Below are 25,246 nucleotides of genomic sequence, written 5' to 3'. Positions count from 1 at the left end.
CCCTACCCACAAAAAAATCTGTGGAGATTAATTGTGCTAAAGTACAATTGACTGTATTACCATTTTGCTCAATAACCTTTAATGACACTCCATTACATAATTAATAAAGTTAAGGTTTTTTCACCTGGTATTCAAGTTCTACATGACATAGTCCCAGCTTATCTTCCATTACACTGCTTCATATACCTTATACTCCAGTCAAACTTGACAACCTGTTATTTTCTAAATCACCAGTGGTTTCAGTCCTCTATATACTTCTCAATTCAGTTCAATTCCATAAACATTTATTAAGGACCTACTATGTTTCAGGGACTGAAAGTAGGGTAGGGTGAAATGGAAATTGGAGTCTGGAAAGTCAAAAGCACAGTTAGGAGGGACATGAAGGTTGGCCAGCCTGGAGCCCTGTCCAAAATGGAAGAACCAGAAGAAATCACCAAGGGGGAAAGGGGCCAGCATGTCAGAGTGATGTTACAGGGTGAGGAGGTCCCGAGTCTCCTGAAGCAAGTTCCAGAGTGAAGCTGCCCATGGAAATTGCTCAGTGTCAGAATCACATATCTGTTTCTTTGCTCAAACTGGTTGAAATGCCTTTTCCCTTCTCCACCCTCATTCTGTTTCTACTTGTTGAAATCTTTCCCATTCTTCAAAGCCAATCTCAAATGTGATCTACTCTCTATAGGTTTCCCTGATCTTCCTATACAGAAATGATCTCAAATGAACTCACATAGTGCTTTTTATCTCCCATATACTTTACTTTTTTTTCTAATTCCTAATTTTTTTATTCTTTTTAGTTCATTGCATTTTAGTAGGTGCTCTGTATTGAATTGAATTTAAATGCATTATTGCATATTAGTCTTCAAATTAACATAGGTGGTATACCGCTCAATGAACATCTGATATATATGAGACTAGAACAAAGAAAATCAGGCTGTGACAAAACTTTTGGAGACAACTTTTAAAGGAAGACAACTTTTTGAGGTGCCCAACATTGTAAGATTATACAATTGGAGCTGGAAGAGACCTCAAAGGTCTTAAGTAACCACTTCATTTTACAGATGAGGACGTGGGCTGGAGAGGTAAAATTGTAGGATCATATATGCAGAGTTGGAAGGGGCCCTCCCATTTGGTATGTTTAAAGTGAGATTTTTAGAAATTTCTTTATTTAGATTCTAAACTTAACAAACACAAAATAAAATGGCTGTTTCCATATACATTATAGAACGTAAGAAGATTGTACAGAAAACTGAGCCTGTTATATAGAGCTTTCTTTTCTTCTTAAATATATAATAAACTCAACTTAAAGCTTTGCTCCTCTTTTGTATTTCTTTCTTCTATTGTTTATTCCTTCCCTTTCTCTCCTTTCCTTCTTTGTTTCTCCTTTGCCCTTCTTCCTTCCTTCCTTCCCTCCTTTCCTATGTTAATCCATCTCTTCCTCCTACTCTCCCCCATTGGAAAAAATTTTTTAAAAGAAACCACCTGTGTATAATCAACCAATCAATCAGTAAACTTTATTAAGTGTCTACTGTGTGCCAGGCACTCAATTAAGATAAATTTTCACATTATCTGTGTCTGCATTTCAAGTCTGTCACCTCTCTGGCAAAAGGTAAGGAATATGCTTCATCATTAGCCCTTAGAAATTATGGTTGGTTTTGCATTGATCAGAGTTTTTGAGTCTTTCAATTTAATTTTATAATGTCCTCATTATGGTATAAATTGATTTCTTGATTCTGCTCCCTTCATTCTTCATCCATTCATACAAGTCTCCTCAGGCTTCTCTGGAACCATGCCATTTGTCATTTCTTATGTAACAATAATATTCCGTTTACATTCATATTCCCCAGTTGATAGGAACCCCCTTGGTTCCCCATTCTTTGCCACTACAAAAATGACTACTGCATATTTTTGTTGAAATGCAACATTCTCAGTTTCCAGATCTGGCAACAAGCCCAGGGACAGTGAGTAACTTGTTCAGGTCACGTACATTATGTTTGAGACAGGATTTGAATCCAGTGCTCTTTGCACTGTACCTTGCTAAATTATTTGCCTCAGGTCACACAAGTCTTAAGTGGCAGAACTGGGATTTAAATTCAGGCCTCATGTCTGAGCATAACAGAAGTTCAGCCTTCTTGCCACTGTACTACACTCTGTGGATGACTATTGATTTTTTTTATACCACAGATATTTCCCAATATACTTGCACACTGCAAAACTTAACCTTTTAACAAAGAAAAACAGTTAGTAAACCTGACCTATAAGTGACCAAGACTAATACATGCAGCATTCCATTCCTGTTGCAGCCTCCCATGGCTCGCCTGAGAGGAGGGAAACATGTTTCATCATCTGTTTCCCAGGATTAAGATTATTAGAGTTTAGCAGCCTTGCGTTATGAAAACATTTTTACTTCTTCCAAATTAAAAAAAAAAAAAAAGATTAGGGACAGGGGAGAGGTATATCATAGGATACAAGAGGATATAGCTATAATTAAAAAGCAGTAGTTGGTAAATTTAGATTTTCTAATGTTCGTGTGTCAGGATATTTCTCGGTTAGCTATGGGTATGAAAATTATGTTGTGTATTCTCTGTAGCAAAAAAGCAAGGCCTGTATCTTACTTTTATATATCCTTATTTTATTTCTAGATATGGTATAGTTCTAAATGTTTTAAGTAATATAAACCAAAAAGTGTCTGGAGCAGCCAATTCCATTTTTTGATGTTATTTTGAACATTTCTAGAGCTTAACAGAATAGAAAGTTTGCCCATAATGGTTTTTTCCAGTATTTAAGAAGAAAACGGGGGCAGCTAGGTGGCGCAGTAGATGGAGCACCGGCTCTGAAGTCAGGAGGACCTGAGTTCAAATGTGGCCTCAGACCAAACACTTGACACTTACTAGCTGTGTGACCCTGGGCAAGTCACTTAACCCTAATTGCCAAAAAAAAACAAACAAAAAAAAAGAAAAGAAAAATTACAAGTAAAAACAGTCTTTCACCTTTATAATTTTTGATACATTATTTAAAAATATAACTTGCTTTCTGACCTAAGGAAATACCATCTAAGTCTTTTTATTAGGAACAAAAATGAACCTTTCCAGGGAAAAGCATCAAGACTAATCTGCCTTATCACTTTGATATGTTTCTCTATTTTAAAAAAGATTTCCACTGAATCTAATCACTTCTACACAGAGCAGTAATATGCCCCCAACACTGACATAGTATTTCTTTCCTCAAAACAAAGCTAAATAAAATGAATTAATGAGCTTGCCAGAAACCAACTGGTGACATTTTTATATTGTCATCATATTTGTTCACCAATTGGGCATTTCATTTCGTGTGATCCTATCCCAGGCAAATGAATAGACTATCTTAAACTTAATGATTTGTTAGAAGGAATGAACGTTTTTACTCGCTTTATTAATGTTTCTATTTGATATCACTGTACTGTTTGTACACTAATAATCTAGAAATAGGAAATATTGAGCAACCAAATAAGGTCTGTTAATTCACAATAGAAAATTAAAGAGGAAATAGTAGGCAAAAGTTTACTTTTTAAATTTAAAATTGAAGTATGAAATCTAATAATTTTTACTTGTTGCCAGTTTCATGTTTTATTTTATCCTTATTTATTACAGCTACTTTTCTATATAAGAATGACTAATTTTCTTCATATAAGTTTTTTTGCTATAAAATAAAAGCTCATGTTATCATAGTGCTGGAGTGGTCATGATTTCTATGTATTTTTAGTCACTGATTGTTTGTTGCAAAAGGTAGTAGTGGTTCATAGCAACCTTTCTCCTAGAAGAGAGCAATCTGGGTTTCAGTTTCACAAATGAGGGAAAAAAATAACCTAAAAGGAAAAGGAAGCAATTGATTCACAACAGGCCGCTGTGCAGGATAGGATAACTTGCCTTCAAAGATTTTTGTTTCGAGTGTTGTATTCTAAAGTTTAATAAATAGTTTGCTTCAAAGGCCTGCACTGAGAGAAAATAAGCTGCTTTCCTGCTATTCTTGTTCACTGATTCAGGAGCTCTATAAGTAGCTCATATCCTGTCCTCTGTGGTCTCAGATGGTTCGTGTTTTGTTTATGGAACTAAACTTGAAGCTTAAATTATTAGAAAATGCACTCTGTATCTTAGTAACTGAGTGAGATTATAGTGAAACCCTGACATCTTGTTTCATTTTAAAGGAAAGTGCCCCAAGACTGTAAGCAACTTATATCATTTAAAAATAGAAAAGTCTAAATTTACGAAGAAATAGACAAACCCATAAAAATGCACCCTATATTTTTGATGTGTTGTGATCACTTCTGTACTCCCATTCCAACGTCTAAACAGTGTGTTCAATATCTGTGTTCTTTTGATATAAAAGCCTGGCTTGGGCTACAAAGAGAGCATTGGAGATGTTTGAATTTTTTTCTTTTTTCTTCCTGTAGATATATTTAGTATATGGGGAGTTTTATATCTGAATAAACACCATCAGTATCATCGAGATATTGCTGGTATGAAATAGCTGGCTCTCTTAGAAATGGAAAGGTAATTATTTTTCAGTGGTACATCTTATACTAAGAATGATTTTCTTTTAGGGCTCATTATTTAATATATTGCCAGCGCCATCTCTGGTGTCTGGAATCCAGTCGCAGAAAAGTGGGGAGAGGGAAAGAAGGGATGGAGTTTGCAGGCTCAGGAAACATCATGCCATGTGTATCTTCTCCCATTCCGTCTTCTCCCACTTCCTAGTTCCACATGTTTATACAGGTGAAATCCAATTTAAATGAACATGAAGGACAGCATTGAAAGGGGGAAAACATTACCAAAAAGCCAATAGTCTGAGGAATGTGTGGAAAGGAGGGAAGGAGAGGAGAGAACAACAATATATCTCTCATGTGGTAGAGAAGTTAAGGGAAGTGCTGTTGCTTATGATGTTATATATTGCTTATCAGTGTCGGCTACATTTTAACACCTTACTTAGCACCCCCTTACTTGTCCCCAACCAAATACATCCATGAGTCACTGTAAGAGATCCATTCATGTACAGTTGCAGCAAAGGTTTATAGCAGTCTCTCCTATTTGTTGGGGTCTAGGGCCATAGGGAGCTATATATTTTGTTGCTGATAATAGAGTTCTTGAGTAATTCATAGTAAATCAATGGTTCTTTATCAAAAATTTAAGTTGGGCACATGTAATCTAATGTAGGCAATTATTCATTAATCTACATGTGTTTATTTAGTACTTGATGGAAATTAGTGATTTCTACCCCTGCAATCATTGAAAAACTGAGGGGAAAGGGAACCAAAACAGTCATAGTCTCTCAGTGTCATTACCAGGGAAATTAAAGAGAGGGAAAGTACATTTCTTTAATAGCTACATCTCTCTGACTTATCCAAAGATCTTTTTTCTAGCAACCTCAACTACCAAAACACAGAAGTGTTATCAGGAATAAGTTTTATTTTATGGAGGAGAGAGGGGCAAGTGGTACAAATGTGAGGTTTTTAAGTTTTTGTTTTTTTTATAACTCATTCACTACCCAGTCACTATTCTCCCTCACCCCCTCAACTTTAAAAACACTGAAACAGAGTTGAGCAAGAGGGCATTTGTACCAGGCAAAGCTGGGAAGGACCTTAGAGATCTTGTTTGCATTACATTAAAAGTGTGAGCTTCTGTTTCCTGGAAAATTGGTAGATATTGAGTGGTAGAATCCTAGGGTTGAAAGGACCTTAGAAATCAAAAAGGCCTAGCTCCATCTGGAGTGTGAACCCTTATTACTGTGGAACATCTCGGTCTTTAAGAATGCTAAATTGTATGCAGTCTTCATTAACAAACAGAATGTTGGTCTTCTTGCTCCCACTACAGTGGGTTCTTTTCCATCACACCACCCTGTTTTTCAGTAGCTAACCTTTCAACTACAGTTATATTTGATGCTAAGAAAAGAAATTTTGTCAAGTATAAACCTAATGGCTTGTGATTTGTCTTTTGTGACTTTAGTTTGTTCTTATCAAATGATTATCAGATCTTAAGTTTCTATAAGTAATGCACACATAATCTCAAGCATTATTATTCTCAAAAACATAAAAGATTTTAAAATTGAACTTATTTGCTTGAACTTCAGGTTAAGTAAATATTGGAAGAAATATAAGAGTTTGTTCATATTTATATGCGAATGCAACACATGAAATTATTGATTCTATAATTTGTGGAGAATACTTTTCATTTTATCCAGAGCCTATTTTAGATATAATTTCTAAATTAATCTTCATGATTTTAAATATTATATGTTTTTAAGTATTACATGATTAATTGCATTAAATTTAATTAATTTTATTTATATATTTTCATTTTATATAAATTTAATTATATTAAGTATTTGTGATTAATTACATTATTAGTTACAAGTGATGTAAATAGAATTTATTTTAAATACCAAGAAACACCATTTATCAATGTAAATAAGAGACATTTACCTATTTCAGGGTTTCTTTTTCTTGACCTTTGTGAACCCCTTTGACAGTCTATTGAAGCCTGTGGACCTTCTTGGAATACTTTTTTGTGTTTGTTTCAGATCATCATTGAAAGAAATGTTAAATATAAATTACAGAGGTTAGTTCAAGTAAGGATGTATTTTTTCCCTTCAAAGTTCACAGACCCCTGAAATCCGTGGAACCTTTGTAGGTCTACGGACAGACACAAGGTTAAGAACCCCTGACCTAGTTAGAGTCAACTAGTTGTACTTAATTAAAATGAACATTTAAAACTGTAAGCCTCCTCGTGCTAGACTTGCTTTTTGGGGAGATAGTATCTGAGTCTTTTTAAAAAATGAAATTTTAAAAAAATATTTTTTGTTTTTACTCAACTACGTTTCCCAGTGTCACTAGTGTTGTCGTGTATATTTGCATGGCCTAAACCCACGCCCTGAATATCCCTCCAGTTATTTAAGTTGTTTCTTTAAGGAGTATTTTGTAATTGTATCTTTATAGTTATTGACTGCACTTTGGTAGGTTGACTCAGCTATTTTGTGCATATTGTCATTTTGAATGGGATTTCCCTTTCTATTAATTATTTCCTGAATTTTGTTGTCGCTGTACAGAGATGCTATTGATTTTATTTTGTAGTTTGTTTTTTTTATTTTGTACTTATTTATTTTGTCATTGTATTAAAGCTATTAATTTAAGTCCCATTTAGTTTCTTTGCTTATTCCCTGTGATTTTCTAAATAAACAATCATGTCATCAGCAAATAGAGATGGTTTTTCTTCTCTTTGCCTATCTTTGCGCCTCTAATTTCTTTCTCTGTTATTGGCTATCATTTCTAGAACTATTTCAAATAATAGCAGAGGGGAGCATCCTTGCTTCCCTCCTCATTGCTGCTTATTTCTAATTCACTAGGTAACCAAAGAAGAATCTTTCAGTATTGAATGAATTTGATTACCATAACCAAGTTCAATCTTTGATTATTGTTTAGCAATAGTCAGTCCTATTGTAAGGAGAAAATATTGATATCATAGTATATCAAGTATATCAATGCTTCTACTTTTAAATGGGTTTATGAAAATTAGTTTTCTGACATTATTTGTAACCAGTAATTGAACAATAATGGCTGTTAAAGGTGATAATGACAAGAATGTGACGATGATACAAAAACGTAGTGCTAGTGTTTTTTATAGGAAAGGGTTATACAGTGGATTAAAAGTGGTACTAGTAGTCAAGAATCTCATTCTTAGGTAAATTGGCATATTACTTCAGTTTATATATCATGTTTTTTGCCTTTTATAAAATGTCAGTAATTAACGAACTGCTCACCTTCATAGTTCTTAAGTGAGTTCTTAAGTGAGTAAGAATAAATTGATTTAATTTGATCTTTTAGAACAATCAAGTAATGAATTAACACAGCCATTTTCATTAGAAAAATCAGGTTTGGCATTTCTAAAGCATTGAAATTGAGGAATAAGTACTTACTAAATGAAAATTGAGTTTTTGTAATGATTCATTTTGCCTTTGAAAACACCAGATTTATAAAATACGAGGAGGGGCCAGGGAGGCGAGATATAGAATAAGGTATGAAATCAAGGAAAATATTTAGGGTAAAGTGGTTTGACCTTGAGAACCGCTCCAATTCTAAGATTACATGACTATGGCTTAACGATAAGAACTCAAAGGGGCAGCTTGGTGGCACAGTGGATAGAGCACCAGCCCGGAAGTCAGGAGGACTTGAGTTCAAATGTGGCCTCAGACCAAACATTTGACACTTACTAGCTGTGTGACCCTGGGCAAGTCACTTAACCCCAATTGCCCAAAAAAACCAGAAAAACAAAAAACAATAAGAAGTCAAAGATGACCTTCTGCCTACTTTTCTTGGCAGGTCTTTGTACCTTTATGGTGTTTCTCTTCTTTTAAGATGTGTAAGTCATCATTATTAAGCTGTGTTATAGCTTAGTATAGTATCATTTTCTGTATACATGCACACTCACTGAGCATATTTTTATAGATTATTGCTATTGCTTACACACATCAAACAATAGTGAAAAATGCTGACTTTGTGAATCGAACTTAGATCTTTAAGTGCAAATCATTTTGCAAACATTTTGGAACAATGCATGGTGTTGATAGGAGAAAAGAATGTGTGCTTATGTGAAAGGTGCTCTTTTGGAGATTGCAAATGATACAGCTCTTATAAGAATTTTTCCTTCATATATGAAAATAATTCGTTTTGCATCTATAATTGGATAAACTAAAATCATGTAATGATTTGTTATTTCCATTATGCGTTAAAAAATCATACAGCAATTCACAACTGCAAATAGGATGTACAAAAACCATATCCTTCCCCTTTTTAGTCACACTCAAAAAACTTAAAAGTGTAATTTTTTTAAAAAGTCCTGACTCACTGAAAACAGCTGCAGAATGTTGCCCTTGGGATAGAGGTTAACTCAATTGCGAAATAATGGCCAAAGCTCACACTCTTAATAACTTTTTTTTTAACCCTCGAGAAAGCTCCTTCATTTAATGTGAAATGCTTGACAGAAGGTGCTGTATTTTAACGCTGGCTCAGCAGGGGGGGCCAGGATTGAAAGCTCTCCATTTGTACATACTCATTTACATTTGTAGCTCTCTTATTGTTACATCTCCAAATGCAAATATATTTGGTCTCTCTTTATTTCCCTTCCTAAAAAGTGATTTTAAAAAACAAGGAATATATCAGTATAGTATGGGTCATACTGAAATCAGGATATGATAACCTAGAACAGTGTGAGAAGATAAGATATCTTAAAATAGTAATCAGTAATTGCATACAGTGTTTGGGTATAGGTCAATTGGAGGTCTAAGTTCTGAAGTTTTCTCTGATGCCAAAAGAAAAATTATTTGGAAAAGGTCCATTTACTTTGAGATTAGGTGGCTCACCTAATGATGGTACCCTGGGCAAATCATTTAACCTCTCTGAGCTTCAGTTTCCTCCTGTAAAATGAAAGAGTTTGACTTGATCTCCAAGGCCCTTACTGGCTCTTCTTATATTCTACAAAGATTGACAGTTCAGTGTTGCTTAGCATGCCTAAGTAGATAGCCATTTTCCCAAATGATAGACAAAAGAAAAAACAGAGGGATATTAACTATTCCTGGAAGCCCAATACATGTGCCACTTGGAGCTTAGAATCTATCCTCAATTCCTATCCATATTCCATGAACTTCTAGCATTTCTAAAGCCTGAGGGACACACCAAGTATATAAACACTTCAAAATACCCATGTAGAGATAAAGAAGGTCTTCTCCTTGTTCAGCTAGTTCCACTTCAAAGGAGACCCATAAGAAGACATGGAGCATTCCCATAGACACACTGGTAGCTGAACTACAGGTTGTTTAGATTTTAGAGGCAAGTTATTTTTCCTACAAGCACTCCTAGACCAAATCTCCAACTCCTTAAGTTTCAGGGAAATCTCACTGCTGCTTTGAGAGTGGAGCTGAGGATGTCATATAGTATTGAAAAATCAGATATCAGTGTTGTGTGCAAAAGCTATTTCTATGTTTCCCTTCTTCCTGGGCATGCCCAGACGTTATGTAAATATTGTAACAGTTTTTGTTAAGGTCTCTTCATTTGTTTTACTTTTCTCTTTCTCCATTTGTTTTTCATAATGGAAGCTAGTTTCGTAGCTGAAGGATAGTGGAATGAAGGCTGGCAAGCATAGATATACTTTTATGATTTCATGCCAGTGGTTTTTGCCAGGATTAGTAGGCAAGATGTTTACTGGTATCCTATTATTTTATTATTCACCCCATTTCCTTCTTTGCCCTATGTTTGCCATAATATTTTGCATTTTATGATATTTTGTAAAATTGTAAAGCAGTTTTACCTACATTTTCTCATTTGATGTTCATGAAAGTTGACATGGTGTAGTCAGGGGAGATGCTGTTACCTCTTTCACAGATGAGAAGATAAATGCTCAAAGAAGATAGAGATTCCAACATACCTGGGTTATATATAGCCTACATATATGTATGTGTAAGCATATGTAAACCACTTTGACTCCATCTTCTGATTCAATTCTGGATCTAGCTCAGCTCCCTTTCTGTTCAATTATGCGTCTAGTCCAATTTCTGTCTTTGAGAAAACTTTATTCAATTATTGGAATTGTGAGAAAACGTTATTGCATTATTTGAACCTGTTCTTGGGTGGCTAGGAAGCTAGATCACCTCTGCCTATTGCTTAAAGACCCTTAACCAAGGACTTAGGTTACATATAACCCAAGATTAGGTTATGTATCAATCTAAGATTGGTTGACATAATTCAGGATTTTTTTTTGCATTACCTTCTGAAATTTGGCTTCTGACCTTATTTTTCAACTGAGAGTTACTAATGATCTCTTAATTACCAAACCAAACCTAGTGACTGTTTCTCAATCTTCTTCCTTCTTGACCTCTCTGCAACCTTTGACATTGTCGATCACTCTTTTCCTGAATGTTACTTCCATTCTAGGTTTTCAGGACACTGCTTATTCTTGGATATCCTTTTGTCTATCTGGCCAATTTTTCTTAGTCTTCTTTGCTGAGTTGTCCACTTCCATTGACCATGGTTTTCCCTCAAGGCTTTGTCCTAGGCCCTCTTCTTATCCATTTTAACTGTGTAGAATATTTGATGATTTCATCCGCTCACACAGATTCAATTTTCCTCTCCATGCTGATGATTTCTAGTCTTGGTCTCTCACCTGAATTACTATAATAACCTAACTGGTCTCCTAACCTCAAGTCTCTCTCCACTTCTATCCATCCTCCACACAGCTGCCACAGTAATTTTCCTAAAGCACAAGTCTGATCATGTCACCGCCACCATTTGGTAAACTCCAATGGCTCCCTATTACCTCCAGTATCAAATCTTAAATCCAGTTTAACATTTTAAGCCCTTTATGACCTGGCTGCTTCCTATATTTCCTGTCTCCTTATACTTTATTCCTCACTATATTATCTGTGATTCATCTATACTGGCTTTCTTAGTGTCCTTTAGAATGACGTTCAGCCTCAAGATTCTTTGCCTTTGTACTTGCATCACCTTTGCCTGGAATGCTCTCCTTTTTCACCTCTGCCTTCTCGCTTGCCTAACAACATTCAAGACAATTTAAATCTCACTTTTTTCATGAAGCCTTTCCTAGTACCTGCCCACTCCATTCCCCCCACACCACTACTAGTGCTTCTGAAATTACCTTTCATTTGTGGGAATTGTGGGTATTGAGTAAACCACACTGCCTCCATCTTGTGACTCAATTCTGGACCTAGCTCAGTTCCGTTTCTGTTCAATTATGCATCTATTCCACTTCCTGTCTTGTGAGAAAACTTTATTGAATTATGGGATTTGTGGAAAAAAAAAACACAAATTTTATTCCATTGTTTGAACATATTCTGGGGTGGCTAGGAAGCCAGACCACTTCTACCTATTGTTTAGAGACCCTTAACCAAGGACTTAGGTTATGCTGACCAGAAACTCAGTCAGATCTAAAGATTAATGCAAGGAGTTTTCTCACAATTATACATCTCAAGCAACAGAAATGTCTTATCTGAAAATTGGCTCCATACTGGTCATTCAGTTAATGTTTCCTTGTTACTTTGATTGAATACAGACACTTGGGGGAGAGTGGGACACCTCTTTTTCTGATTTACCTGTTTACTCTCCCCCTTCCAATTTGGAAAGTCCCTAATCTTTCCTCCAATTGGAAATCAGATTACCTAATCCTGTATCCTAGTTTATATCCTATTAATTCTTTTAAATGCATAAAAACCTGTCTCCCCCTGTATTCAGGGTCCAGTACCAAGCTAAGGAGGGCTGGTCCTGATTTGTTATGCAATTGGCATGCATTGCTTAATAAATCAATATGCTTGGAAAGTTGAACTTTTGTTTCCTCGGTTATTTCATATTTCAGCCATCACACGTTTATACTGCAGTGGTCTTGTATATACAATTTTTTGTGTGTTATCTTCCCCATTTCAATGTGAACTCTCAGACCATGTTTTTGCCTTTTTTTTTTTTGGTCTCCCTAGTACTTAGCACAATGTTTGACACAGTAAAATCTTATTAAATGATTACTGATTCACTGGTTTACCTACTATTCTAGCCTAAATTTAATTCAACAAACTTGTGTTATCTTGCAGGGGTGGGGAACCTGCAGCCTCAAGGCCATATGTGGCCTTCTAGGTTCTTGGGTGCAGCCTTTTGACTGAGTCCAAGTTTTACAGAACAAATCCTTTATTAAAGGGATTTGTTCTGTGAAGTTTCAATTTAGTGGAAGGGCCACACTTGAGGACCTAGAGGGCCACAGATAGCCTAGAGGCCACAGGTTCTCCACCCCTGTGCCAGTCACTGTGCTGTGTACTAGGAATTAAAAAATAAATGTAATGATAACTGCTCTAAAGAAGCTTAGGTTCTACCGACCTCTGCTAAGGCCAAACAGGTCTAACTAACTCACTATCCTCTAAAGATCTTGGACCAATCACTTGACCTCTCAGAGCTTGATTGCACATTGAAAACATAAGGGTGATAATACTTTCTCAATACTTACTCTACGGTATTGTTGTGAGAAAAGACCTTTGTAAACCATGAAATTTTATATAAATGTGAGTTATTATTATTCATGTTCTTCTCCTTGCTATTAATGCCTTTCCATCTCCTGTATGAAGTCTTCCTAATACTAACCACCCCATCTTGACAACTGGAAGTATTCTATCTGTTCTTTAAACTCCAGTGCCATATCACTGAGTCACAGAATTTTAGAATTGAAAACTACTTGAGAGGTCTTCTTGTTTAACCTTCTACCAAAAGCAGAAATCCCTCCAGCAGCATTCCTAATAAAGGATTGGTCAACTAACTACAGCTAAACAATTTCTATTGATGATGAACTAACATAATGAGGAAACTTATTTCATTACTGGTGAGGTCCGTTTATTATGATGTTCTTTCTTATAATAAGCCAAAATCTGTCTGCCTTAAATTTTTTTCTTTTAGTTTGATTTCATTTTTAATTTATGAAATAAAACAAGCATTTTCATAACAGTAGAAAAAAAGATGATTGCACATGAAACTGCAGATCTATTGTGTACAACTTGCTATTCCTTTTAAATATATAATAAAGTCATTAGGTGTCTCTTTTTCCTTTTTTTTCTTCTCTCCCCTTCCCACCACCCTTGAAATGGCTACCGTTAGACATATATATGTATATATAGTTATCCCAGCTATGTCGCGACTTTCCCCATCATGGTTTAGATATATCACGGGTCAGCGTAAGAAATTAAGTGGGAATTTTTTGGGAGTTTTGCAGAAGCCACAGATGACACAAAAAAAAAGTTTAGAAACTTAGAAATGTGTAAAATATATGTATAGTATTGTATAATAACAACATAGTTCATCTTTTAATACTATAATAATTTAGACTTCTTCTCTGGTATGAAGGGAGGGCCAAAATTTTTTATGCAAATTTTCCAGATTGGGAGCCCTGTGATGTGGAAGAGCTAAGTGTAAATGTAAAATCATTCTATAAATACTTTTATTTATCAGTTCTTCCTTTGGATACAGAGTGTATTCCTTCATATGTCCTTTGTAATTAATTTGGGTGTTTATAATAATCAAAATGACTTAGTCACTGGAAGTTGTTCTTAAAACAATATTGCTGTTACTATATATAATGTTCTCTTGGTTCTGCTCATTTTGTTATTCATTATTTCATGCAAGACTATTCATGTTTTTCTAAGTTCATTAAGCTCTTCATTTCTTATAGCACAGTAGTATTTCATCACAGTCACATACCACAACTTGTTTAGCCATTCCCCAGTTGATGAGCATACCTGCAATTTCCAGTTCTTTGCCACCACAAAGAAAGCTGCTATAAATGCTTTAGAACTTATAGGTTCTTTCTCTTTTTCACCAATCATCTTTGGAAATAGAGCTAGTAGTGGTATGCTCTTTGGGCGTAATTGATCTCCAGAATGGTTGAATCAGTTCACAATTCCAGCAACAATGAATTAGTGTCCCAATTTTTCCACATCCCTTCCAACATTTGTTGTTTTCCCCTTCAATCATTTCAGCCAATCGAATAGGTGTAAAATGATATCTCAAGATTATGATTTAGAGCATTTTTTTGTATGACTGTAAATTGTTTTGATTTCTTCATCTGAAAACTGCCAGTTCATATCCTTTGACCATTTATCAGTTGTGGAATGACTTGTATTCTTACAGATTTGACAAAGTACTTTATACATTTGGGATATGAGACCTTTATCTGAAAAACTGTCTTTAAATTTTTTGTCTAATTTTCTTTCCTTCTGATCTTTGCTACATTTGTTTTATTTGCACAAAACCTTTTTAATGTATCAAAATTATCCGTTTTATACCTCACTCTGCTCTCCATCTCTTGTTTATTCATAAATTGTTCACATATCCATAAGTCTGATAAGTAATATATTGTTATGTTCTTCAAATTTTCTTGTAATATCTAGGCCATATATCCATTTTGACCTTGTCTTGGTAAATTGTCTTAGGAGGACACTGATTTACCCCTTTATTTTTGCTGCCCTGCATTCATTTTGTAGTGATGTTCTGTCTGTTTATGGAGGAAATTTGGAGAGCCTGGAAATTTCTGACCTGCTCCACCATCTTCCCAGAATGCTCCCCTACCTTTGACTTCTAAGCAGTATTCATTGAGCTCTCTGGGGCAAAGCTGAATGAATTGATTTCCCTCTTCCACAAGACAGTCCTTAAGGTACTTGGAGATAGTTATTATGCCCTTTTCCCATTCGTCCTTTTTCCAGGCTAAGTATTCCCCTGTATGATGACTTGATCAAAATTGTGTGAAGATTAATCTGGTGGTAGTGTACTTGATGGATTTGAAAGGTGAAAGACTAGAGCAGAAAGAGTAGCTATTATTAGTTATCTTTTCTTATACATATGTTATATCCCCTGCTAATCTCCACCTCCCACCCTCTGCCCCCCCAAGAAAATCAGTTGTTAGCTGTGTGAGGCCTGGGGATGGGACTTCTACTTCCCTGTTTTTTCCCTCCTACATAGTTCTTTACTCATAAATATTTGTTTTGTAGTCAGCATATGTAGCAACTCCTGTCATAATTACTAGTGCCATTGATAGACTCTTCAGTAGACTAAAAAATACACATTACTGGTGCTGTGGATATATTTTACATTTCTTTTTATTGGTTCTTACCTACCTATAGCATTTCTTCTTGTAAAGAGGGTGGGGAAATATTAATTTATAAGCCTAGCATACTGAGATATTAATGCACTTCAGGGTAATTTATGGATATGTATAGTATATATGGAAAAAATGTTCTAAATCACTATCAATTAGAGAAATGCAAATTAAAACATCTCTAAGGTACTACCTCACACTTGCCTGATTGGATAATATGATTGAAAAGGGAAATGATAAATGTTGGAGGGGATGTGGGAAAATTGGGACACTAGTGCGCTATTGGAGGATTGTGAACTGATCCAACCATTCTGGAGAGCAGTTTGGAACTATACATACCCTTTGTTTTGGCAATACCACCACTAGGTCTGTATCCCAAAGAGGTTAAAAAAAAAGGGCAAAGGACCTATTTATACAAAAATATTTATAGCAGCTCTTTTTGTGTTGGCTAGGAATTGGAAATTGAGGGGATGCCCATCAATTGAGGAATGGCTGAACAAGTTGTGGCATATGATTGTAACGGAATACTGTTGCATTATAAGAAAGCACAGGGAGGATGACTTTAGAAAAACCTAGAGATTTGCATGAACTGATTGAGCAGAACCAGGAGAATACTGTACACAGTAACAACAATATTGTATGATGAACAACTGTGAATGACACTTGGCTGTTCTCAACATTACAGTGATCCAGGACAAGCACAAAGGACTCATGTTGAACAATGCTATCAACCCCCAGAGAAAGAACAGATGGAGTCAGAATGCAGATTGAAGCATACTATTTATCACTTTGTTGTTTTTTTTTTTATTTTCTTTCACAAAATGACTGCAAAATGATTGCAAATGTATTGGATTGCTTACCATCTTAGGGAAGGGGGAAGGGAGAAACTTAAAATTGTAAAAAAAAATGCTGAAATTGATTTTTACATGTATTTGGGAGAAAAAATAACATACATATATATATATGTGTGTGTATGTATTTTTTTTACAAAAAAGGTCAGTACCAAAGAATGTCTTGAAGTTCAGAGAGGCTGCCCCTAACACAAAGTTTCCGTTCAGAAGAATAATTTAAACATTTTCAAAAGCTTCCTTGAAAATATGGGAAGGTAACTAGGGAAGATTTTGCCAGTGATACTCTGGCAGACAACTCTACAGTCACATGATTGGATGAAAATTGAAGAGGATACAGATTGCTATCGTGCTAATTATTGTTGACTATAAAAAAGCGTTTGCTCCAGTCTAGCCAAATTTTGTCTTAAAGGCTTTTCTCCAACAAGGCATCCCCCATACATATGTTAAAATCATACAGGATGCCTTGTAAGATGCAGCAACAGCAGTAACTGTTGAACTGCTTTCTGGTTATTTGTATGTAGCACCTAATTCAAATGAAAGATGGATTGTAAATAGATGGTGGGGTTCTTCAGATGATCCTGTTTGTGGATGGCATTGTACTCATTATATCAAGTCTTGGACATTATAGCATCTCCTAAATAAAGTCCACAAACACACACAGAAAAGTTTGGCTTAATCATCTGGACAGGAGAAACCAAATGGATGAAAAATGACTATAGTTTAGACAGTGATATGAAGTTAAGTGAACAATACATATAGAGCCATCCTATCCAGCAGTACATATATCTTAAATGAACATTATGGATTGAGCTGAGAATTGAATAGGAAGAAGAGAGAAGGCTTGACTGCGTTGATGGCATAATTCTTTTAATGACACCCCCACCTTCTCCCTGAAACAAAAATCCTTTGTTTAAAAAAAATTTTATTCTGAACTTGTACACTATCAAAAATAGTATTTCCATACACATAGAAGAAAACAAAAGGAGGATTCTACATAAAACCATTCATCTCCATTTCATAACTATGGTAGGAAGACCCGAGTTCAAATCCAAATTGTTGAGGTCATTGTCACCCCCAAGTCTGTTGTCATAGCTTGTCCTTTCAATATACACATCTCACGTATGTCCACTTCTCTCCATTCAAACAGGTGCCACCCTGGTGTAAACCTTCATTCTCTCACACCTGGACTACTACACATTTAGCCCTCTGATTGCTCTCTCAACTGTCTCCCTGGTCCATTCCATCCTCCACTCAGCTGCCAGTGATTTTACTAAAGCTTAACTCTGACCGTATCACTTCCCTACTCAATAAACTCCAGCAATTCCTTTTTACTTCAAGATCAAATAAAAAATTTTCTATTTGGCTTTTAATATCTTTCACAACCTGGTTCACTTCCTGCCTTTCCACTCTTATTGCAGGAGCAGTTAGGTAGAACAATGGATAAACATTGAACAACTCCAACTGGGCCTAGAGTCAGGAAGACCTGAGTTCAAATCCAGATTCAGATACCTAATTGCTATGTGAACCCCAGTCAAGCCACTTGACCCCTATTTGCCTCAGTTTTCTTAACTATCAAATGGGATTTAATCATAGCACCTACCTCATGGGGTTTTTGTAAGGGTCATATGAGATAATATTTGTAAAAAGCACTTAGCATAGGGCTTAATACATAGTAGGCTATATAAATGCCTATTCCCTTTTTTCCGCCTCCAACCCCTAAGGTGGACTTCCGTCCATATACTTTCTTATTGATCTGTATGGGCCCTCTTGCTGTTCTTCAGAAATGATACTCCATCTTCTGAATCTCTGTGTTTGCACTAGCTGTTCCCCATTCCTGGAATGCTTTTTTTCACTTCACCTTTTCTTCTTGGCTTCGCTGGTTTTCAAGATTTAATTCATATTTTACTTTATGCAAGAAGCCTTTCCTGGTGTTCCCCACCTCTCCTGGCCCCCACTGCTAGTGTCTTCGCTTTAAGATTACTTCCTTCTTACACTGTACATATCTAATATATGCAAAGTTGTTTGTATATTGTCTCTGTCATTAGAATGCGAACTCTTTAAAAGCAGTAACAGTATTTTTGCCTTTCTTTGTATCTCTAGTACTTAGCACAGTGCCTGAGTCATGGTAAGTGTTTAATAAATGGTTGTTTACCTGTTGACCTTTGCTTGTTTCATTCTGTATCGTTTCATACAAGTTTTAGACACAAGCTATGTGAAAAGGGAGGGCGGGAGCAAAGAACTAGAATATAAGGCAGTGCCTCAGATTGCCTTTAGACAAAAAGAGAATGGCTGAGCAAATTGTGGTACGTAAGAGAATAATAGTGCCCCATCAAAAAATAAAGATGATTTTAGGAAATTCTGCTTAGTATGAACTAGTGCAGAATGAAGTAGGCAGAACATAAAAATGATTTATACGGGGGGGGTGATAACTGTAAATAAAAATAATTTCCAAAGCAAGAGTAATCCTCCATTCAGGCAGTCATTTTGCCTATAAGTCAATGCACCTTTTTTTTTTTTTTAAAAAAACATCAGTATTCTTCTGTTTATGTGATATAGCTGTAAGTAGTGGAATAATCTGAAGAAATAAAGTTGTATGTCACTCAAAAGCAATGAGCAGTCACATAGTGACTGTGAGTAAGCGACAGCATATTACTGATGCAAAATTGTGCAGGAAAAGTAGAATAAAGGATATCAGAAAGATATAAAAACTAGGGGGAAAAGGTGAGCTATTCATAACTCTAGTTAAGACATTTAATCTCTTTGAGCCTCAGTTTCCTCATCTGTAAAATGGGGATATAATAGCACCAACCTCCCAGGGTTTAATAAAGATCAAATGAGATAATATTTGTAAAGTACTTTGCAAACTTTTAAAAGCTATATAAATGAATGAATAAATAAATAACACATTTATTAAGCATTTACTATTTGCAAAGCACTATGCTAAATGCTGGGGATATAAAGAGAAAGAAAGTAAGATGGTTTCCACTCTCAAGGAGCTCACATTTTAATATAGACATGTAAAGTTTCAGCTTCAGGTCAAATGGAAAAGTGTCGTGGTATTTAAGGTGCAGCAGCAAAGCAGATGGCCATGCCTCTTCTTTCATGTCATTTCTACTGATTAAATCATATCCATTTGAATGAAGATGACAAAGGCCAATTTTAGTTTCAAGAACTTTCTTTCCTGGATTTTCAAAAGATGTGGCAGTAGCACCTACATGAGCAGGTGCCAAGAAGCATTTTCACAAGGGTTGCTTTCTGAGGGTGCTCAGCTGGAAGCATTGCTGTTCCTAAGACTCTTGGGTTCTGGGGCCTGGGTTGTCTCCATCAGGGTCTGAAAGAAGATGGATGTTCAAGATGGTGGTGGTGGTGCCTATTGTAAATACTAGCTATCATTATTATTATTACTATGATTGTTTATATTATTAAGTCCTCCCTGGTTTCTTTGAAACTATCTGCTTTATTTCTTCTATACATTTAAAATGTTTCAATGGCTCTCTTATTTTGGCATTAATATTGCTACTCCCCTTTAAAAATTTAGAGAAAGAAAAAAAACCGTAATAAATAAACACAGACAAGCAAAATGAATCCACATAGTGTCCATATCCAAATATATATCTCTTTCTGTATCTTGCATCCATCACATCTCTGGCATAGGTGTATAATATGCTTAAACATTGATCAGAGAGCTGAAGTCTTTGGAAGTTATTTTTATTTACAGTATCACCCATCCCCCCCGTATAAATCAGTTTTATGTTCTGCTTACTTCGTTCTGCACTAGTTCATACTAAGCAGAATTTCCTAAAATCATCTTTATTTTTTGATGGGGCACTATTATTCTCTTATGTACCACAATTTGCTCAGCCATTCTCTTTTTGTCTAAAAGGCAGTCTGAGGCACTGCCTTATATTCTAGTTCTTTGCTTTCCCCCCACCCCCCTTTTCAATCTTTCCTTCAGGATCAGGAAATTTGATTTACTTGTGACTATTTGCTTTGCAGTTAGTCTCCTCTTAACTCCAGCTCCCTAACCTGCTTGTTTGCTTACTTATATTAGAAGCAGCAAGAGTAATCTTCCATTCAGGCAGTCATTTTGCCGAGAAGTCAACGCACCTTTTTTTTTTTTTTTTGAAACATCAGTATTCTTCTGTTTATGTTATATAGCTGTTAAGTAGTGGAATAATCTGAAGAAATAAAGTTGTATGTCACTCAAAAGCAATGAGCAGTCACATAGTGACTGTGAGTAAGCTACAGCATATTACTGTTGCAAAATTGTGCAGGAAAAGTAGAATAAAGGATATCAGAAAGATATAAATACTAGGGGGAAAAGGTGAGCTATTCATAAAGTAATAGTGGAAAAAAAGCCTTTCTACTCTGTTGGTATCCATGGAGTGTCAAGCGATCTAGAGGAAGGCCCCCATTGTGTTGGGTGGCCCCATGGAGGATTTACAGGAGGACATCTATGTTCAAGATTCACACACAATGAGAAGATGTGAATCGATTATCATCTGCAGCATTGGAGAGAGTACCTGGGTTAGGAAATCCATTTAAGTGCTATGACACTGGTTTCTTCATTAATGACTTTACAGTAGAATAAAGTCTATATCTATTAAATAAGAGAAGCTATACTTATTAAATGAAATGAAAGCTTATTATGAGGGAATGTGGCATAATGTATAAAGGGCTAATCTTGGCATCAGGAAGCCTTGAATTTAAGCCCTGCCTCTGACACATATGACCAAACATAATGAAATCATTTTGCCTCTTAAGTGCCCCAGGTAGTTCTCTAAATTGTAGACAAGATGCTGATCCACATTGATGAAAGGACTTTCCATACTGGGAATTCGTTACACCAATTAAATCACAGATATGGAACCCACAAAAATGACATTCAATTAAATATGTAACTAGCCTGGGGAGGATTAGAGAACCAGATGACTTAAATTGATGTAGATTGATGTAGCAGAGATGAAGTTTAACAGGGATAAATTAAATGTAACTTATTTTAAAAAGAAATTATCAACTTTAGAAGGAAGGAACCAGTTTTATTTAATTAGCATGAAAATCTTTAGGGATCATAATGGGTTATATATATTAAAACAAATATAATGCTGTCAGTTTTAATTGTCAGTATAATAAAATAGACAAGATACAAGACATTGTACGGATATAAACCTAAATAGCATAGAGGAACTGTTTAAGAATCCCTCTAGTCCTAGCATTGGTCAGATATGATTGCTCAAGCATAGTATATGTTCAGAGAATTGTAAATTGTGAGGTTTTAGAGAAGGCCAGAGGGCTTAGAATTATAAAGTTAGAAAATATGCTTTGTGAAAGGAAAAACATAGGAATTGTAGAATAGTTGCTTCTTCTGCTTTTTAAAAAATACATATATAAAGAATGTAATCAGTCTTCCAAATGAATGAATAAATGAAAAATCATTAGGTGCTTACTACGTGCCAAGTACCAGCTAGGCATATAGCTAGAAAAGCAAGATATTCACAGGAGAGAGAGAGGATATTGTTGTGGGTAATGGTGAACAAGTATTCTCTTTTACTGGAGAATTTCAAAAAAGACTAAAAAAGCCATAAGGATTTTGTTTAGAAATTAAGAAGTTTCCTGCCTAAAGGGCAAATTGATTCTAGTTTAAGTTCGCAAGAGAAGTCAGAGAATCTTCTTTCTTTGGAAATGTTTAAGGATAGACAAATCTCCTTCAGGTATGGTAGTCTTTCCAAAAAGCTGGGAGATATTTGTATTTTTAGGGCAGAGACAAGAAACTCACCCTGAAACAAATCCTATTCACCTTTAGAGTTCTAAAGTTCTCTAACTCTAAAGTTCTAGAGTTCTCATGATTATAGTTTATCACACACTTACTTTTGTTTCCTAGTTTTTTTCATCCATGTAAATCTCCTCTACAGAGCCAGACTAACAAATCTTTGAGATGATTTTTACTTTTTTTTCTTATCCCTAATAGTTTCTAGAAACACTGATTAAATGTTGATTAAATAAATGTTGTCTCCATGTCACTGTGTACCCAAGAAGGCTTCTTGAATACCAGAAAAACAAGAAAGGCCTCCAAATAGTAAGCACTCTGTCGCGAAGATCCTAGAGCTGCAATTCTTTGATCCAAAAAAAGCACTTATTAATGTCTACCAATGTCAGGCCCCTATCCGAAAGGAGCTTCCTTCTTTTGAGGGGAAACAGCGTGTGAAAATACAAAAAATATACAAAGTATTTTCTGGGAGGAGGGTATAAGCAACTTTTGGTATAAACATAGGCTTCCTATAGGAGGTACCATCTAAGCTGAGCTTTGAAGAAAGCCAGGTAGGAAGAAAGGAGAGAGTGCAGTCCAGGTATGGTGCCTAGTTAGCCTATGCAAAGGCAGAGACACAGGAAATGGAAGGTTGGGTTAGGTGACCATCAAGCAGGCCAGACCATGATGGAGAGTCTTCTGCTATTCATCTAGAAAGGTCATCCAGAACCAGGATGTGAAGGGCTTTAAGAGTCAGACAAAGGAATTTATATTTGATCCTAGAAACAAAAGGAAAACTTGTGACTTCTTGCGTAGGCAGATGACATGGTCAGACTTGTGTTTTAGGAATATCAGATTTTCCAGCTCTATATCGGTATTGCTAGGGGAGAGGAGAGACTTTGCGGGGAGAAACATGAGGAAGCCGTTGCAGTAGCCAGGCTAGAGGTGATGAAGGCCTGAGCCAGAGTGGTGGCTGTGCAAGTAGAGGGAAGGATTGGATGAAAAATGGTACAGAGGTGGAATTGACAAGATTTTTAAAATGATTTGATTCAAGGGAGTGAGGAAAATGGAAATGTAGGAGATAAACACGTGAACTTGGGTGACTAGAAGAATGGTATTGCCCCTCCACAGAGGACAGGGAAGTTAGGAAAAAGGAATGGTTTGGAAGAAAAGATGAGTTCTGTTTTGGGTATGTTGAGTTGGAGAAAGCTTTGGGACATCTAATTGGAGATGTCCAAAAGACAATTAGTGATTTTAGTAGAAACTAAGCCTCTTTATAATCTGAGAATTGTCAGTGTAGAGATGATAGTTGAACCTTTGGAAGCTTATGGTATTTATACTTCAAGAGTGGGAGCAGAGTGAGAAAAAAAGAAGTTTCAAGACAGAGCCCTGTGATACATCCACATACAGGGGGTGGAGCAGTATTCCCTATTCCCACCCCATCCACACACCAATAATGTCCTTTCTCAGTGCTAAAGCTAGATATGATCTCCTAATCTCCAAATTCTAGAATGCTTAGCAGGACCTGTTCTGTTATGTAATTCCATTGTGAGATCCTTCCACAACCTTATTATGATTGCCAATAATTTGCGGATAACTACATCTTTTTATTATCTTGAACTAATTAGATGAGCATTTGAGCTGCCTTCTACCTCTAGCTTTCTATGATATGTAGAATGATTAGTTTTCTTAGTTTTCTACTCACTGAAAATCCAATTTTCCCATAGAGGAGGTGGTTCTGGTTACTTTCAGAACCCTACAAAACAATTATAATCCAGATAAAACTTTTAAGGTAAGCCAAGTTTGGGTTCTAAAACACAAAAATGACCAAAAATGCCTAGCAGGAAGAATAATTCTAGGAACCTCGACAAATGTAGTGTTGTTTGTGAAAGAAAGGAGAGTGTCATTGAAGGGTGTTTGCTTACCTTCCTCTCGTGCTGTTGAAGATCATTTGTCTCTGCATTAATTTTTGAGTTTCTACTCAGTATTAGTTAATATTTCATTATCAGGATTTTGAAATGTTTCATTGCATTATGGGATCAAGTAGGGAACTTTATCGTATGGTAAGACCTGATTAAAGTCGACTAATCAGCATTTGACACATAAAACAATCTTTCAACTTCTGGTATTTGAAGGCTAGACTCTATTCACTCCTTGGCTATTTGGAATGTAAATAAGAATCATGTTTTGTACAATTTTGAATAAGTTCTTAGAGAAGAAAAGAAACTGAAGAAGTAGACTAAAATAAAAGTGAGATTTGGTAAGAAATGCAATGCAGTTCATTTAAAAGGAAAATAGTTCAGTTTTAAGAGTTGACTAGCTTTGCTTAACTGGTAGGCCAATACTGGGGGATCATAGTAGATTATTTATAACATATAACACTATTGCTTTTTATACTTGTTATGACAAAGTAGACATGATATAAAACATGAACATATTTATTGTGCTTTACTGTGAAATGAGCCAATATGGCTGTCCAAACAGAAAAGGGGGAAAAAGGAAGGGTAGCTGCTCTTGCAAAATAGTACATTTCCTACCTATGTAACTATTTACATAATTGTATTTTATAACATTTCCTGTACTTTTCTTTAAGTTGATGCTGTCCTAATTATAGATTTTCAAGAGAATGCCTTATTGTACCCCAAATTATATAGTGCTTTAAAAAGATACCTTCTCACTGGTTTACTAAAGAGCTTATAAACTTGTAATTACATAAAACAATTCAGGTTGAAGGATAAAAAATAGCCTGCTCTATTAACAGATGCTGGTATCATTATGTAATGGAGTACAAAGCTTTCAAAGATTTATAATATTTTTATTTCCCTTCTTTTAAGAGGAAAAAAATACTCATTATAACCATCATGTGTCATACAGAATTCTGGTCAAACTGAAATGCACATGTTCTCTTTTGTGAGCTCTGTAGTGTTAATTGTAAATGGCCTTGCTTTTGTGGATGGGAAAGCACCACTTATTCCAGCAAATTACCTTTGTGGCATATG

The 25,246-nt window shown here is 35.6% G+C and overlaps 1 protein-coding gene across 4 annotated transcripts in view; it reads left to right on the top strand.

Moving 5' to 3' along the window:
• PCCA (propionyl-CoA carboxylase subunit alpha) overlaps positions 1-25,246 on the top strand; it is a 473,473-nt gene that overhangs the window by 424,328 nt on the left and 23,899 nt on the right. Inside the window, exon 22 of one of the 4 annotated variants that reach the window (XM_027854096.1) lies at positions 16,336-16,417. The exons of the other annotated variants lie outside the window; for them this stretch is intronic. Within the exon in view, the coding sequence (XP_027709897.1) occupies positions 16,336-16,338 (3 nt within the window). The 3' untranslated portion in view covers positions 16,339-16,417. Of the gene's footprint in view, positions 1-16,335; positions 16,418-25,246 lie in introns of those variants that run through there. 4 annotated transcript variants of the gene reach the window in all.

This window comes from Vombatus ursinus, unplaced genomic scaffold (genome assembly GCF_900497805.2).
Source record: "Vombatus ursinus unplaced genomic scaffold, bare-nosed wombat genome assembly UNPS02010304.1, whole genome shotgun sequence".
NCBI lineage: Eukaryota > Metazoa > Chordata > Mammalia > Diprotodontia > Vombatidae > Vombatus > Vombatus ursinus.
Note: the sequence above shows the minus strand (reverse complement) of the source record. Positions and strands in the feature narration are given on the sequence as shown.